This window comes from Acomys russatus, chromosome 14 (assembly GCF_903995435.1).
Source record: "Acomys russatus chromosome 14, mAcoRus1.1, whole genome shotgun sequence".
NCBI classification, from domain to species: domain Eukaryota; kingdom Metazoa; phylum Chordata; class Mammalia; order Rodentia; family Muridae; genus Acomys; species Acomys russatus.
The window spans coordinates 40,956,916-40,970,711 of record NC_067150.1 but is presented as its reverse complement, the minus strand read 5'-3'; the positions used below and the strand labels follow the sequence as shown (position 1 = coordinate 40,970,711).

General features: G+C 48.3%; 1 protein-coding gene across 3 annotated transcripts in view; it reads right to left on the bottom strand.

The window, feature by feature from the left end:
- The window catches only part of Drd2 (dopamine receptor D2), a 60,453-nt gene that overhangs the window by 791 nt on the left and 45,866 nt on the right, over nt 1-13,796 (bottom strand). For 2 of the 3 annotated variants that reach the window (XM_051156383.1, XM_051156384.1), the window contains exons 2-7: nt 10,356-10,671; nt 7,051-7,160; nt 5,928-6,064; nt 4,546-4,736; nt 3,517-3,603; nt 1,724-2,054 (exon numbers count right to left, since the gene is read on the bottom strand). In XM_051156383.1, coding sequence (XP_051012340.1) covers nt 1,724-2,054; nt 3,517-3,603; nt 4,546-4,736; nt 5,928-6,064; nt 7,051-7,160; nt 10,356-10,640 — 1,141 coding nt within the window. In that variant the 5' untranslated portion in view covers nt 10,641-10,671. The remainder of the gene's footprint in view (nt 1-1,723; nt 2,055-3,516; nt 3,604-4,545; nt 4,737-5,927; nt 6,065-7,050; nt 7,161-10,355; nt 10,672-13,796) is intronic. The other variant, XM_051156385.1, reaches the window with a different exon arrangement.

The following is a 13,796-nucleotide window of genomic DNA, read 5'->3' as shown; positions in this document are numbered from 1 at the left end:
GCTGCTCTGGCAGAGGCTTCCCTGGGGCACCGACACTGCTAACCACTGGTGGAAGCCCCAGGTTCACAGCAGAGGGAGCCCTGATCTCATATCTAACAGCCTGCTTTTAACACACATCAGTAGGAAAGGGTCCCTGCACCTGCCTCAGCTTCATTTACTTCATTTGCTGAATGGAAAAAAAAAGGGGAAATGTTAGCCTTCTGACCCCATTCAGTCTCTGCAAATGGGAGCACCACTTCCCAGTCACCACTGGGGGAAACGTTATCCTTAAGCTGGTGACACTGGAAAGAATTTGTTGTCAGCAGTATGGGACATAACACGGAGGAAAAGAGAGCGCTAAGTATCTATCTCACTTAGCATTCGTGGTGACCCGTCTGACACAACTGATGTCTGATCCCCATGTGTCTAGGCCCCTCAAACGGCAAGGCTCTTGCCCCAGCCTTTCCCAGGATAGCTCAGTGTTGGTAGACATACCCTTTGTTGGTGCTCCCTGGAGACCATGCCCTCTTACTCAGGCAGGCTTCAAGAGCACTTTCTCCAGTTAGGCACTCGGTGTGTAGGGTTGGGAGATGTTTTAGGGACAGAGCAGTGTCTTGGTGGAACAAGACCCTAGAGTAGAACTGGTGACTGCCACATAGAGCCTGGCTTCAAACCCATCCTGCCACACTGCAGATATGTGTGGGGGAAAGTAATCCCTTACCTTCCTGGGTCCTGTGCTTCTGAACAGGAGGTCGTTAGGACCTGCCCACACATGTGCCAGGATTTCCAGATCATCAGATGGGGTCCCGGTGTCACAAGAACAGCAAACTCACACCTTCACTCCTTTCCCAACTGCCTGAATAAGTCTACTTCCTAGATTGTGTCCTTCATCACACAATTTTCTAGACGTTAAAAAATAGTAATTGTATTTTAGCATGTGATGTGTGTGTGTCTGTGTGTGTGTGTGTGAGAGAGAGAGAGAGAGAGAGAGAGAGAGAGAGAGAGAGAGAGAGAGAGAGAGAGAGAGAGAGAGAGAGAGAGAAGTGAGGGAACATCCATATGCCACACGGACATCAAAATTGGTTCTCTCAGTCCACCATATGAGCCTGAGGGCTTGAACTCGGGTTGTCAGGTTTGTGGCAAGTGCCTTTCCCAACTGAGTCATCCCCTTCCAGCCCATATGAGAACTTTATTCAAAAGTCTTGCCTAGCAAATCTGTAGCCACCTCTCAAAGACCAAGCTTGTTTTTCACAGTTTTGTCCCACAGGATTGGTTGAGTGAAAATACATATGTGCCAATTCCTTGGCAATAGTAATAGTAACAAAATACACAGTAACTCACACTTGTGATGCTTTCCCAACCCGGTGCTATCCTGACTATGACAACAACCCTGAGAGGCAACTTACTCTACAGATAGGAGGACAGAAGGAGAGTACACATACCTAGAACACAGGCTACAGTGTTTCAGGGACAAGTGAACCTCAGACACTGAGTCAAACTGCCTGTGTTAACCATGGTCAAGTCATATAACTACACAAAACCCTGGATTGCCCTTCTCTACAGCAGGCACAATGAGGGATTCTATTGAATATTGACTGTATATAAGGAGTGTGGCTTGCTACTGAGGAAGTACCCAGCCCAAGGTCACCAAGGCAGAGTCTGGGACCTGCAGGGTTGTTTTCTTTCCCCAGCCAGGGCTGAGCATGGCGGGGCTGTAGGTGGCCATCAGCCAGAGCTGACTCACCGAGGACAATGGCAAGCATCTGAGTGGCTTTCTTTTCTTTCTGCTGGGAGAGTTTCCTGCGGCTCATCGTCTTAAGGGAGGTCCGGGTTTTGCCATTGGGCATGGTCTGGATCTCAAAGAACTTGGCAATCCTGGGGTTGACAATCTTGGCATGCCCATTCTTCTCTGGTTTGGCAGGACTGTCAGGGTTGCTATGTAGGCCATGGTGGGATGGATCGGGGAGAGTTAGCTGGTGGTGACTGGGCGGGATGGGGCTGTACCGGGTCCTCTCTGGTGGGCTGGTGCTTGACAGCATCTCCATTTCCAGCTCCTGAGCTCGGCGGGCAGCATCCTGTGGCAGAGGCAGAGAATTTGGGATGAGATGCCTGGACAGAAATGCACTAAGCCTCCTTGGTCTTCCTGCCCCTCTGCACACTCTGGAAGACAACAGGGTTTGTCTGCCAGGAACACAAAGAGGGTCATCACTGAGAGGCAGGGAGCATCTGAATACAGTGCTCAAACTCACGGCAGTCACTCCTGGCCCACTTCCGAGAGCAATCCTTGTGAAGCCTCAATCCCCTAGAAACACGTGGGTGCTAGCACCCAGACACGTCTCTTTTTATGACCTGAGTGACACTTCCTGAGTGCTAATGGCAAGACACCAATTGGGCCCTAAGATAAGGCCCTGCCTGACGTTCAGTCTTGCCTCACCTTCAAGAACTCAGTTCTGACCATATACAAATCATGTTCTTCATCCTCCCTTCCAGGCAGGAGAGCAGGCTCCCGCACCAGCATGGACATGTGGGCTAAGTAGCCTGATCCAGAAGCCTGGGCTGATCTGGAAGCTCCCTATCTTCCTTGCTAGGGTGGCCTGGAGGATCCAGCATGGATTCACACATGGCTGCCCTGTTCCTCTTTAGACTCCCCAGTCACAGGCCTTGGTGATCAAGCCTCCAAAGTACAGTCGGTGTGCCCAGATGGTGCGAACGGGCTGCTGCCTTGAATATAACCTGGGATCTGCTTTGGTATCAACTACACAAATAGCTCACTAGAGTCCTGTCTTTGGGATGTAGGCAAATTGTGGGGACCCTGCTATCTAAGAGACATATTGTTGGACTTTACACATCCCTACTCAGCAGGGAGATGACATGCCTGCTTCTTGAGCTGGCACTAACTAGTACCACGAAGAGCTCAGGTCTGCTGAGTCTGCCCTTTCAGAATATGCGTCTTGTCTACCCCAGCTGCTCTGCTCCACCCCAACCTCACCACTGGCCACCAGTGCCCAGGCTCAGAAGTTGCCTATCCAGAAGGTGGCACATGCTAAATGAAACAACTTGGGTGTGTATTGAGAGGTTCTATAGATTTGGGTTCCAATATGCACTCCGTCACTACTGTAACTGTTTATTTAGGCTTGGGTGAGCTACCGGTAGTCTCTGAGCCTTGGCTTCCTCATCTGTGGGCTGAAGACCAATAAGACTTACTTCCCAGGGTCACGTGAGGATTTGATGAGACAACAGAAGGCATGGCAGGTGTTTCAGAAGTGGAACTAGCCTATATTGTCACTTTACTAGGTTATTGGGTAGGCCAATTCTCCCAACAAGCTTTTATGTATCTGTGCCTTACGAAATTGAGGTATCTCACTGCGCTTATGCTCAGAAGTGTGTCAGGTGAATGTGCTCTCAGCGAAGGCAAAGTAGGGGTGCCAGGAGGCACTTCTCCCCCCTTAAAATAGCTAAGTGAGGTCCTAGGATCAGTGATGGTGGCTTCCACTGGGGGCAGAAAGATGGTATTGGGTCTCTGCCCTGAGCACTTACCATTCTCCGCCTGTTCACTGGGAAACTCCCATTAGACTTCATGATAACGGTGCAGAGTTTCATGTCCTCAGGGTGAGTACAGTTGCCCTGTGGAGTGAGCCAGCACATGGGTCACACAAGACAGCCGAGAGCAGAGGCGGTAAGGGGATAGAATCCCAAGGCAAGGGAGTCCATGAAGAGGTCAAACTCTGAGCAGGAGCTCAGCGACTAGAAAGGTGTGGGCTACAGAGGCTAGTTGGGGTAAGAGTAAAGGCAGGCGCTGTGATGAGAAGAGGTGGGCAAGGTGAGAGGTCAAAGGGCCTTGCTCTATGTGGAGGACCTACCCAGGATCATGCTAGGCACATGCTCACATCCCTGCTCACATCAAATCTTCAGGACAGCCCTGTGAGCTGCACATGACTCCCATGTAACAGACGAGGAAACCGAGGCTCACAGAAGCTAAGCAACATGCCCGAGGACACACATTTTTTTTGAAAAGTGATGACACCAGGATCAGATCTGAAGCATCTAACTCCTAAGTCCTTGTTATTTCCAAATCCACCCACTGTCTTCATTGTAGAGTGTTGAGTGGAAGAGAGAGACTATGCGATTAGGAAAAAAAAATGCAGGGAAAGGATAGAGGGGCAGAGGAAGAACGTAGGAAAGAGGAGGCAGGGGTGTATTTGGAGGCAAGGACAGATCATGGCAGGTACAAAGAATAGTATAGAGAACATTGAGGAAGGGAAAAAAGAAACATGGAGGTCGGAATGAGAAAGGCAAAACATGAGGAGGAAGAGACAGAGGATCTGAGCAAGCAAGAATTTTTTTTGTGCGACCACAAGAGCTTCACATTGAAAATCCTAGTTAGCTCCCACCATGGACCCCCATCTCTTCCCTTTCCCTTTCCCACCAAAGCCCATCCCCTCATCCAGCCCCAGGAAGCTTTTCCAGCCTAGACTTCCACCTTGCTGCAATGTTTAGGCCCCGCTCAAGCGTAGCATGAGTTCTCTTGATAATGCTTAGGGTAAGGACCCTTGTTGGGCCTGAGACCTTGAGTGGGGTCTTCAGGTTGGCTCTGAAAGCTCGGCTGCTGCGCTTGGTGTTGACCCGCTTTCGACGCTTGCGGAGGACGATGTATATTTTGATATAGACCAGCAGGGTAACGATGAAGGGCACGTAGAATGAGACGATGGAGGAGTAGACCACGAAGGCAGGGTTGGCGATGATACACTCATTCTGGTCTGGGGGAAAGGAGAAACTCAGATGGGCAATGTGTCAGCAGGCCCACCAGGCCAGAGCACCACCAGAAGACACTCATCTCCTTGTTGGGAATCAGAAGCAATCTTATAGACTACATACCGAATGTTGCCTGGAAATGGTAGATGCAAATAAATGCTCAGTTAAAAAAAAAAATCAAGGTATAAAATCCACACCTATGAGCAAGAAGTAAAGCTGGGCTGATTGCTTCCAAGATTTTTATTCCTCTTCTCTAATTACTTGATCATTAGTTTTGTCATTTCTATGTGCACAGGAAAGTCATGATTCAGAAGATACAACACAAGGAAATACATTTTCAAAAAGGAAAGCCATTGCCTTAGTCTTTTGTGTATTATGGGGGGAAGAGAGGCTCTGCTACGCCATAATTTTGGAAATGGAATAAAGTCACCTACTTATTTAACTAGCACACCTATATTCTAGTGCATAATACACATCCACAGCCCTTCCAGGTAGACCAGATATCTCTTTGTATCAAGTCCATTCTGAATTAATTCAAGTATAATCAGCCTTCTTCCCACTTCTGGGAATTCCTGTGGCACCTGTATTCTGAGCTACTCACCTCCAGGACTTCATGTAGCCTATGCACCACAGAGGTACCTGTATAGCACTTGTCTCTGCTGAGAAGCAGCTCCATACTAGAAGAGTTCTGTTCCTCTTTTGTCTGAGATGTTCCTAACTCTGCCTCCTACCAAAGGGGTTTTTAGGTTGACTCACTTCCTACTTGTTTCTAGATTTCTTGCTCCAGGTATTATGGGACCTTGGCTCAGCTAGCCCAATAGGTTGCAACTTCATCCCCCAAATACCACTATCAGACATGGATGGAATAACCTCCTTGGTAACATACATGACCATACACATACATGTGTAGTTTATAAGGCTTTCTGGCTTGCTTCAACACATTAATGCATATTGAAAATGGCTAGACCTTCTCATCAGCCATTTTCCCTACTCCTAACTGATTCCCAATGTGCCTGGAAACACTGTTTCCTCTTCTGCCCAATCTGGAACAACTCTAAGTTAGGCTGGATCTGGGTGATGCATCCAGCCTCCTTGGAGGTAGGAACGGGCCACCATTAGGCTTCCAACTACTATATCTGTATCAAAGCCTCAGCCCCTCATTGTCCTGAACCACGCCAGGCAAAGGCCAGACTTGCCTGTGTTGTTGAGTCCGAAGAGCAGCGGGCAGGAGATAGTGAAGGACAGGACCCAGACAATGGCGATCATGACAGTGACTCGGCGCTTGGAGCTATAGCGTGTGTTGTACAGCATAGGCATGGCCACGGCTGTGTACCTGCAGCGGTGGGGATTTTAAGTTGGGTTACAGGCCATAAGACACATCACTCTACAAGATGTACCACAGATGATGCCCCTTCTACCTGGCTCCATGAAGCCCGCCTAAGTCACTCAGCTCTTCCCCTGGCCCCACATTCAAACACACCATCAAGCACTTAATGAGCATCAGCTACTGTGTACCTCTAGGCCATTACCTACTTAACCTCCCACCTGGATTGTAGACTTTCTGATGGATCTTTGCACCTTTGAAACCACCCTTACTATACCGGAGGGAATAATTTGTTAACAACTGGTAATGCTGTCCCTCAGAGGAAGGCTTTAGCCCCATTTAGCAATATGTGATAGCAGTGGCAATCATTTTTAATCCTCCCTCACATTTCTCTGCCAAACATCGCTGTTCACTCATCTGCCAACAGTGCTGTGAGAGGGACGTGCAGGGCCTCTGGAAGCCTCATGACATGTCCTCATATGTGAGTGAAAGAAAGGCTCTAAGAATACAGCTTAGTAAAGAGGACATGGCCTGGACCTCCTTGACCAGATGGCTGGACACAAAATTCAAACTCAACACTGGCTTAAGGCTCAGGTATCATTTTCGTGTCTAGAGAATGAACCATGGAGTTCAAATAATTTCTATAACTTTCTCATGGGCAGATGAATAGGGAGCAAGAGGCCTAGGGCTCCAGTCAGAGACAACTCTTTGATAGAAGTGATAATCTAGGGAGTCTGTGGGGAGTCTGTACTATCAAGCCAAACACACACACACACACACACACACACACACACACACATGCATATGCACACACACGCACAGGTGCACACACAAACACACACTCATGTACAACACAAACACACACACACACACACACACACACACATTCACAAACGCGCAGCCAGTCATTATAGGACCTGACCCTGAGAAGAGGTGAGGCACCCAGCAGAAAAGTGAATGACCAAAATCACCTCACTCAACATGGCTGTTCTCACCTGTCGATGCTGATAGCACACAGGTTCAGAATGCTTGCTGTGCACATCATGACATCCAGAGTGACGAAGATGTCACAGTGAATCCTGCTGAATTTCCACTCACCCACCACCTGGAGACAAAACAATGTCATGAATAGAAAAAGCGGTGATGGAAATAACAATCCAAGGCTCAATCCTACTGGGGAAGGAATCAGTCTCAGAGGACAGCAGCCCTAGTAGTTGCATTAGCTACTTCTCTCTGTTAAAAAAAAATACCTGACAAAATCAGTGTAATGCAGATTTATTTGGGCTCACAATTTTAGGATACTGTCCAGCCTGGTGGAAAACCATGGTGGTCAGAGCTTGAGGCATCTGGTCACACTGAGTCATCAATCAGGAAGCAAGGAAAGATGGATGCTTGTGCTCTGGTTCTTTTCTTTGTATTCAGTCCATGTCTTCGACCCCATGGAATAGAAGTGCCCGCATTTAGAGTAGGTCTTCCCACTTCTGGTGAATGAATATTGGAAAGTGCCTCATAGAAATGCCCAGAGGCTTGTCTCCTACATCGTTCTAGATCCTATCAGGCAGACATTCCCTAAGATCCATCGTGGAAATCTTATGGGTCACCAGCTGAGTAGCAGTGGGGGTCAAGTAGTTCCTATGAGGACTTGGGGCCTGTACTCCTGGCCTCTCTTCTTTCAGACATGGAGATCTGCTTTGTGTCGAAAAGTTCATATTAGAAGAAAGATGACTCGCCTCACCTCAGGGCCTCTACTGTGAATCACCTGGGTGATTACCTGCTGATCTCCACAAGTCTTCCAAAGTTCTGTTTTTGTCCATGTGGCGTCCATTCGCCACATGGACAACTACAGTCACTATACTTTCTGATGCTCTGATTTTTGGCAGCGAGTGGAAAGGCAACTTACAGAGCCAGGGTGAAGTTACCCCTCCCAGGGCAAGCTAACTGCAAGTCTGGAGCTCCCCAACCATAGAGGAAATCTTTAGCTTCCACTCACAGGAGAGAGAGTGAGAAGCACCCACCCGTGGCCTGGAGCAGGGAAGCACCCACTGTGTGCTCCAGCTCAGGAGGTCCTCATATTAATTGTCATATTTATCCTCACCAACACCGCCCTCTCCTCCCCTTTCCAGACACAAAACCAAACATTTCCACGCAAGCTCCATGAGGGGTAATAGAGTTGCCTCCACCTTCCATGGACGGACAAAGTGGTAGTTTTCCTACACACATTATCTGGGGGTTCACACAAGCCTGTTCCTGCACTGTGGGAGCCGAAGACTGGATATACAGCTATAAAGCACAGACAGGGCTTCCAAGATACAGCATTTATTTTCAGGGCACCACTAAGCAGGCACTACTAGGCCCATCTGGTTCACAGGAGCTTTGGAGCCCTCCTGGGACTGGTACCTGAGAGCTGCCTTCATGTCCCTGAGGACCTAGGTCTGAGATATCAAGGCCCTCCTTCCCATCTTCCCTGCCCTGTTTCTCTCCCACCTTCCACTCTTCCTTTTGACAAACACCCATTTAGAAACTTAGTGTGTGCCATGCTCTGGCCTACAATCCTCTCTGGATACAGTCTGGAGCCTGGGTAGAGAAGGAAGATGTTTCTATGGTCTCAGGAGCAGCTCCTCTAGAAAGTAGCTGGGAACAGCTACTCCTCCTCACTGCAGCCTTCTCAACATTTCCCACCTGGTGCGTGTTCCCAGTCTCCTATAGAGATCTAGCCACGTTGCCTCAAGTGGACTGTTTAGTCTACACCCTCATCTCTTTTCCTCCGTAGCACCAAAATTCCACAGGCCCAAGCCCAAGGGAAGAGTAAGACAAAGTGCTCGGTTAGTGTTGAATAAGTGAGCAAATGACTCTGAAAGCACTTTGCAATCGCACCTCTTCTAGAAAAGGCACATGGTGACTCTCACTGGAAAGGAGGTGAGACCTTCAAGTCCCCAGGAAGGCAGAAGCTCCTTCCCTACCCTCTCTCAGGAATCTCTCCCTTAGCTATCCAAGTGGACATGAGTGGAACCAGGAATGCCTTTCTGCACCTTGGCTCTTGCAGCACTCAGCTTCACCTCAGATACAACGGTGAAAAGTTGTTCATAAGACATCCTTATGAGGGACTGAGGCTCCTAGAGATCCCAATGTGGTCACTGTACAGACTGTCCCTATCCCACAGTCTAATAAGGACCCAGGGACTAGAAGCTAACAAACCTATGTTCATAGCCCTGAACAGAACATGTTTCACTCTGTAAAGAGGGTGCCTCTTTGCCTGTGAATGAAGAGGAAAAAGACGTGTGGATGAGATGTGACCAGCTGCTTCAAACTCCTGCCTCTCCTTGCCCCAGCAAGGGTCTGTGACTTCGAATTATGAGCCAGGATAAACCATTTCCACCCTAGTCTGCTTTTTGTTAGTGTATTTTTATCATAGCAATAGAAACAAAGCGACAACAACCTTTAATACCTAGTCATCTTTCCACATAGCCAGACTTAAGACTGCCTTCTGGCCTGGACAGGCCACTCCAGGCTCCCAGGCACAGAAAGTACTGGCACCTCAGTTGTGTCTCTGAAATTCCCCTGTCCCTCGTATCTGCTTGCTAGACCTGAAGATTCCCCTCAGAGAGAAGAGACTGACGCTGAGACTTATCCATCAGCAACTTTTCCCTTTACTGCAAGGCTTAGGTCAAGATAGACCGCTTCTTCTCGAAGCCTCTGCTTCCTGTTCCGGGACCTAAGCAGGGAAATGTCAGTTCTCAGGGTTTCTCCATCAGTGTCTGCAATGCGTGTGCCTGAAGGCCCTCAGCAGGAGCTGTCTACACTCCAGCTTGAGATAGGAAGCAGGCCTCTGAACTGAGATGCTGTACTGTCCTCCCTGGGAAGGGCCTTGGGCATGGGCCCTCCATGGTTGCCTCTACTAGAATACACTGGGAAGGGAGGTAAGAACAGCCCTGTATAGCAGCCCCCATTTCTGAAACGTGGAGAGAGTTCAGACACTGCCTCTCCTTAGGGAGTCTCACCCAGTTAGTCTCACTTCTAATACAATCTACTGAAGCAAATCTACACCAAGACAGAACACCAGCAAGGACTATCCAGCTGTGTGAGCAGAGAAGACATCTTCTCTGACCAGCTGGCCCATCATCTGCAAGATGGTGTTAGTGCCATCTCTTGCCAGAGCTGCTATAATTATGATCATTGTCTTTTCCTTAAAGAGAAAACTGAGTCCAAAGAAGAGGGAAAGGCAATGGGGGATGGGGGAAAGGCAGAAACCATTGGGGACTTAAGAAGGTCCTCCTGGAGCAAGGCGGGGGCCCAGACCTACCTCCAGGTAGACGACCCAGGGCATGACCAGTGTGGCTACCAGAAGGTCAGCCACAGCAAGGCTGACTATCAGGTAGTTGGTGGTGGTCTGCAAAGCCTTCTCTCTGGATACAGCCATGCACACCAGCACATTGCCGAAGACGATGATAAAGATGAGGAGGGTGAGCAGCATGGCGTAGTAGTTGTAGTGAGGCCTGTCTGCCTTTCCTTCTGACCCATTGAAGGTCCGGTTCCAGTTCTGCCCCTCCAGATCATCATCGTACCAGGACAGGTTCAGTGGATCCATTGGGGCAGCAGGGCCACTGGGTGGCAAGGCTCTGGCCAGGAGAAATGAACACAGAGGGTGAGAGGGAAGGCTTCCAAGGAGCGCTTCATCCCACAGAGGGCTCACTGCAGAAAACCCAAGAGCTAGCAGAGTAGGGAGTTCTCCAGCCTGTGGTCTTTATGCTTATGTATAATGATCTTAAAATGTCGAGCCTGCTTGTGTTCTTCTAGCAGGTCACTTAAGAAACGAAAAGCATACATTTTTGCAAGTGTAATAAAATAAATGAGCTTCAAAAGAACTACTCATCCATCCTTTCATTTGTTCAACCCACTCATATGCACAGTAAGTTAGCTAAGAGTTCCAGCATCCACTGGTAGAAATTGGAATGGGCATTCATTAATTTTCAACGCTATTAACATTTATTAATAATTATCATTTTATATGTGGCTAGAAAATGCAAGCAAACAAAATATACACGGTTTTGTATCTTACATTCTAGAAGAAATAATAGCTATTCTGCTCACTGGCACACATCTGTAATTCCAGTTGCCCTAGATGCTGATGCTGGGGGATCAGCCTGACAACTTAGTGAAGCCCTGTCTCCAAAACTCAAAGAACTAAAAAGAGAGGTTTTGGTATATTTCAGTGGTACAGTGTTTGCCTAGTATACAGAAGGTCCTGGGTTCTTTAGTGCTATAAAGAAAGAAAGAAAATAATAGCCAATTAATCAAGCAGCTAACTTGCTGGTGGTAAGGACTAGGAAATGGAGTGGGGAGAGAGATACACATCCTAGTTTTTGTACTTAAGCAAGGCTTTCTGATGGACGTGACATTCAACTGAGACCTGAAGTGTATGTAGAAATTAGACACATAGAGAGCTGGGGATTATGGAAAGGGTCTGATCAGAAAGCAGCAAGTGCCATATTAGAGGACTTAAAAGAGATTTGAGAGAACAGAAGCCTAGAGGGTCTTGGCATGAGTTGCATCAGAGCAGATGTATAGGTGAGATCACAGAGGTCCTGAAAAGTCAGCATCTACTGAACCTGCCTCACATTCAGATCTGCCTTGCAGAGTGATGAAGCTGAGCATAGCACATAGTGTGTGGAAGAGGCCCACAGCAGAAAGAGCACACCAGAAGGAAGCCATTGGGGAATCTAAGCAAAAAATGATGAGGTTCCACAGAACACAAGCCAAGTAGGAAGAGCCTGTTAAGCAACTAAATGTTGGAAGGTATTTCATTCAAGGAGAACATAGCACAGTCCCAACAGCAAATATTCTGTTCAGCCAAAAGTGTAGGGTGTGGCGATGAGGTTGAGGAAAATTAAACCAGAGGGAGCTTCATAGGCCAAATATTACTGGATCTTATCAGCTTGGGTGAACATGGAAACTTAGGAATAAATGAATGATATCATTAAACTGGGGTTCTGGAAAGTTCACTGGCTATTTATGGTGGAGGACAGCATAGAGCGAAATGAGGTAACCATAATTCAGGTAAAGAGATGGCAGTCACTAAGTGGAAGTCGTGGAAGTGTCATGGGTGAAGCCTAGTGGTTGAGTAGTTGGGGACAGGAGAGGGAAGGAAGCTAGGAAGGCAAAGAAAAGCCTATGGCAGCTCATTGATTTCCCTGGGGCTCTGGAAAACTGACAGTGATATGCTCACAGAGAAAACAAAGATGGGGGACTACTCACAGAGATAATGGAGAAGAGGGGGCTCAGGAGCAGATCTGACAGGCATCAGGCTTGGTTTGGGTTATTGTTGTGATTAAAACAATGCACGCACACGTATGCACACACACACACACACACACACACACACAAACAATGTACTCTCAACACTGCTAACAAAGGTATTTCTATTTCACAGGATGTAATAAGGTTTATTGGCATTCTGAGGCATTCCCCACAAAGTATTGCGACCTCCAGGTGCTCTGCCACCCAGACAGGCTTGAAAACAACCTGTCAATGCCATTTGAGAAGAAAATGGGAAAAAAACAGATGGATGGTGTCCTACTCGGCACCACCACTCTGAGATCTCTGGGGATTCAGTGTGGGGTGACACAGAATGCAATCCTGCAGGAAGTTTCCCAATTCAAAGTCAGCGAAGCATCATGTCTTATTGATGCTGTATTCAGCAAAGCCAATGAGCCCCTCTCCCCACTTGGAGGACACAGCAGGAAACCTGTGAGTATGTATTGACCAGGCAGCTGGGTTGCTTCTGACATTAATTTATTCAATCGGCACTTACTGAACCTGCTATACACATGAAACACCAGGCAATGCATTGAAGTCTGGAGGAGCTCCTCAGTCCTATCCTGTTTGCTTTCTTTCTCAGCACTAGGGGATTGAACTAAAGGCTTGGTACCTTCTGAGCAGCTTTTCTGAGCCATCTCCCAGTGCTCTTTCTCTTTGTGTTTAGACAAAGTCTTACTAAGTCACTTGGGCTAGCCTTGAACTCACTCTGTTACCCAGAAAGGCCTTTAACTAGTGACTGATCCTCCTGCTTCAGCCTTCTCAGCCACCAGAACAACAGGACTTTACTACCAGGCCTGGCTCTACCCCAGATCTCTCTGTTGCCCTTCTTGTTGCCTTGGTCCTTCTCCTGGACTGCCCAGTGGTATCTGCCATGATTTTCCCTGTGTCTGCTCCCATGATCCTCAGCTCCCTGTGTCTGCTCCCATGATCCTCAGCTCCCTGTGTCCTCTCCCATGATCCTCAGCTCCCTGTGTCCCCTCCCATGATCTTCAGCTCCCTGTGTCCCCTCCCATGATCCTCAGCTCCCTGTGTCTGCTCCCATGATCCTCAGCTCCCTGTGTCCCCTCCCATGGTCCTCAGCTCCCTGTGTCCCCTCCCATGATCCTCAGCTCCCTGTGTCCCCTCCCATGATCCTCAGCTCCCTGTGTTCCCTCCCATGATCCTCAGCTCCCTGTGTCTCCTCCCATGATCCTCAGCTCCCTGTGTCTCCTCCCATGATCCTCAGCTCCCTGTGTCCCCTCCCATGATCCTCAGCTCCCTGCGTCCCCTCATGCCACCTGTTCTTACATCAGACCAAATTCATGGTTCCACAAGACAACGGTGATATAAAATGATGGAACCATAGACTTATAACGGGCACAAGAGTTTGCCAAGTGACTTTAGATGCACTGCCTCAACCTCAAAACAATTGTCTGCTTTCAGTATT